General features: G+C 40.8%; 1 protein-coding gene across 1 annotated transcript; it reads left to right on the top strand.

Moving 5' to 3' along the window:
* Positions 1–3: 3 nt before the first annotated feature.
* LOC103212894 (olfactory receptor 7G2-like) lies at positions 4–951 on the top strand (the record flags this gene model as incomplete). The annotated part of the gene is given in 2 exon segments (XM_042783426.1): positions 4–734; positions 737–951. Coding segments are annotated over 2 exon segments (946 nt in total), but the record flags the coding sequence as incomplete, so codon positions are not given.
* Positions 952–3,200: the final 2,249 nt, after the last annotated feature.

The following is a 3,200-nucleotide window of genomic DNA, read 5'->3' as shown; positions in this document are numbered from 1 at the left end:
CAGATTCGTCAACAATATACATCTTAGAAATCTAACAGGTGTTTCAGAATTCCTTCTCCTGGGACTGACAGAGGATCCAGAGCTGCAGCTCCTCATCTTTAGCCTGTTCCTGACCCTGTACCTGGTCACTGTCCTTGGAAACCTGCTCATCGTCCTGGCTGTCAGCTCTGACTCCCTCCTGCACACCCCCATGTACTTCTCTCTCTCCAATCTGTCCTTTACTGACATCTGCCTAAGCACAACCACCATCCCAAAGATGCTGGTGAACATCCAGACGCAGAATCAGAGCATCACTTACACAGGCTGCCTCAGCCAGATTTTCTCTGTCATCATTTTTGTTGGTTTGGAAATTTTTCTTCTTGCAGCAATGGCCTATGACTGCTATGTGGCCATTTGTCACCCACTGAAGTACACAGCTATTATGAACCTCTGCTTCTGTGGCCTGTTTATTCTACTTTCATTGTTCATTACTACAGCTGATGCCCTACTCCATAGTCTGATGGTTTTGCAGCTTTCCTTCTGCACAGATCTCGAAATCCCTCAGTTCTTCTGTGAACTTGCTCAAGTCCTCAAGCTCGCTTGTTCCAGTACCCACATCAATAATAACTTGTTATATTTTTTGTTTTGCATAATGGGTGGTATTCCTCTCTCAGGGCTCCTATTCTCTGACACTCAGATTGTCTCTTCTGTTTTGAGAATCCCATCAGCTGGAGGGAAGTATAAGGCTTTTTCCATTTTAGGTCTCACCTCTCAGTTGTTTCCTTATTCTATGGAACAGGCTTGGGTGTGTACCTCAACTCTGCATTTACACACTCCTCCAGGAAGACAGCAGTAGCCTCAGTGATATACTTTGTGGTCCTTCAAATGATGAATCCTTTTATCTACAGCCTGAGGAACAGGGACATAACAATAAGCTTGAGAAAACGCATTGGTGGAATAACTTGTTCATGATGTTTCTGATTGCTGTGCCAATGTACTAATTATTAAGGCCTGTCACTGGTAAACTCGCCTTGTGGGTCAGCATCAGTATCAATCACACTCTGTTTCATCATCAACAAAATGTCATAATTGTATTTTATCAGTGGTTTTTGATTATTGTGAAATATTTGAACATCATCAGTGAAGATTTGGTGCTAATAATATAATGAATCTCAGACACTAATATTCTCATAAATATAGAGAGAGCTATCTTTCATTAGAAGGACTTCACAGGAACAGGAACAGAAAGAGGACTTCATTAGTTCCACATGCAGTTTCCTTCATAGTCTCCAGATTGTTGTACGGATGCAGATTAAATGCCACGCATCATACCCTTCTGCAATGGTTTAGCAGGTTGCCCTCACAATGGTATTTCCATGTCTCAATTCTTGGAACTTTTGAATGGTACTTATATGATAAAAGGTGTGTTATCTTAACTGAACAAAAGGTCTTTGCAGAGGAGATTAAGCCTGGAATATTATGATAGGCCTAATTGCAATCACATATATCTTCATAACTGACAGTGCAGAAAACAAGAGGGAACAAGACCACAGAGGGAAAGATTGGAATGATATGGCCACAGCCCAGGGATTAACTGGAGCCACCAAACTCTTCCTGAAGCTGGAAGAGGCAATGAATGGACTCTTCCCTAGAGCTTTCAAAGGTAGTACACTCCCGTTGACACCTTGCTTCCTGACTCCCAGCAATCTGTGAGTCAGATCTGTGAGATAATAAATTTATCTTTTTAAGCAACCAAGTTTGTGATAATTTTTTACAGCAGCTGAAGGAAACGTATGTATTCTTCCTGCATGAATTAGAAAAGAATCATAGGCCCATTCTTAATCTAATTACTAATTTTTGGGGAAAATGATCACTCTATGAACCTTAAACAGACCGTCTGGAGTGTAATTCCACCAGAAAGTGAACCCTAACCACTCCAAGCACTCAGTGCAAGGTTTGTCATATAGTGAGTACTCAAAAAAATTTAACTACTTATGACAACTTTTGACCATAACCAAACATCTTGAGAGAATGAGTCACTGGCCCTAGGGTTTCGGGAACTTTGTCTCAGGAGACATCAATTGGCATAACACATTCCACAAAGACAATGTTCTTCATCTTACTTTACTGAGTAGTGACTGCGGTCTTAAAAGCTCATGAGCAGACATCTAAGGTGCAAATATTGGCCTGTCCCTGTCCAAGGAAAGAAAAGTAAATAAAATATGCAAAGAAACAGTCCAAAGGACTAATGGACCACCTGAACCTCAGCCCTGTGACCTTGAGATCAGAATAAGTAGAGGGTGCCTGGCTACCACTGCTGACTGCTCTGAAACAGAGCACAATAAGAGGTTCTGCATAGAGGGTGGTATAAATGTGGAACAAAATTCAAAATCATAAAAATGACCAGGCTTACTTGTCTGATACAGACTGGTAGGACCCCCGAGTCTATGTCCCTTAGACACTCTTTAGGAATGCAACTGGACTCACTCTGGTGCCTTATATTTCTCCAAACACTTCCATTGCCTTCTAGTCAAGTCCAACTCAGAGCGACCCTATGAGACAGAATAGAACTGCCTCACAGGGTTTACAAGGATTCAAATCTTTACAGAAACAGACAGCCACATCTTTCTCCTGTGGATTTGCTTGTGGTTTCAGAGCACTGAACATTCAGTTAGCAGCCGAGCTCCTAACAACTGGGCCTCCAGGGTCCCTTGACAAAAAATAGGGCTATAAGGTGATCAATAACACCATGGAGGTACGCACTCCTTAGAACAACCACACGCAATGAAAAGGGTAGTATTTACTCAGGAATATAGCTCAATGCAAAGTAAAGGATAAGTAAGAAGGAGGAATAGAAACAGAAAACAAGGAAGAATTGGGAAGAGTGCTCTTACATAGTGGGGCTTGGAATCAATGACATGAAACAAAATGGGTATAAATTGTTGAATGGAAAATCAATTTGCTCTGTGAACTTTCACCCAAATCATAATAAAAACTTTGGAAGTCAGAACAAATAAAAAATCCCAGGTGCAATTTAAAAATAGCACTTAACTAGAATCACTGTGCTCCACTTCTTGCCAATATTCATAAGTCATGCAATCCTTTTGTGCTCGTGTATTTTTGCACTTGCTTCAGCAATTATATTTGCTTACTTTCATTTTAAAATCTATCACAGGCTCTTTCTAGTCTTAGTTATATAACGAAATTAATAACGATTGCAT

This window comes from Orycteropus afer, unplaced genomic scaffold (genome assembly GCF_000298275.1).
Source record: "Orycteropus afer afer isolate SDZICR_OR568_19922 unplaced genomic scaffold, OryAfe1.0 scaffold01144, whole genome shotgun sequence".
In the NCBI taxonomy this organism is placed as follows: Eukaryota; Metazoa; Chordata; class Mammalia; order Tubulidentata; family Orycteropodidae; genus Orycteropus; species Orycteropus afer.
The sequence above is the reverse complement of the archived record's forward strand: the minus strand, read 5'-3'. Positions and strand labels throughout refer to the sequence as shown.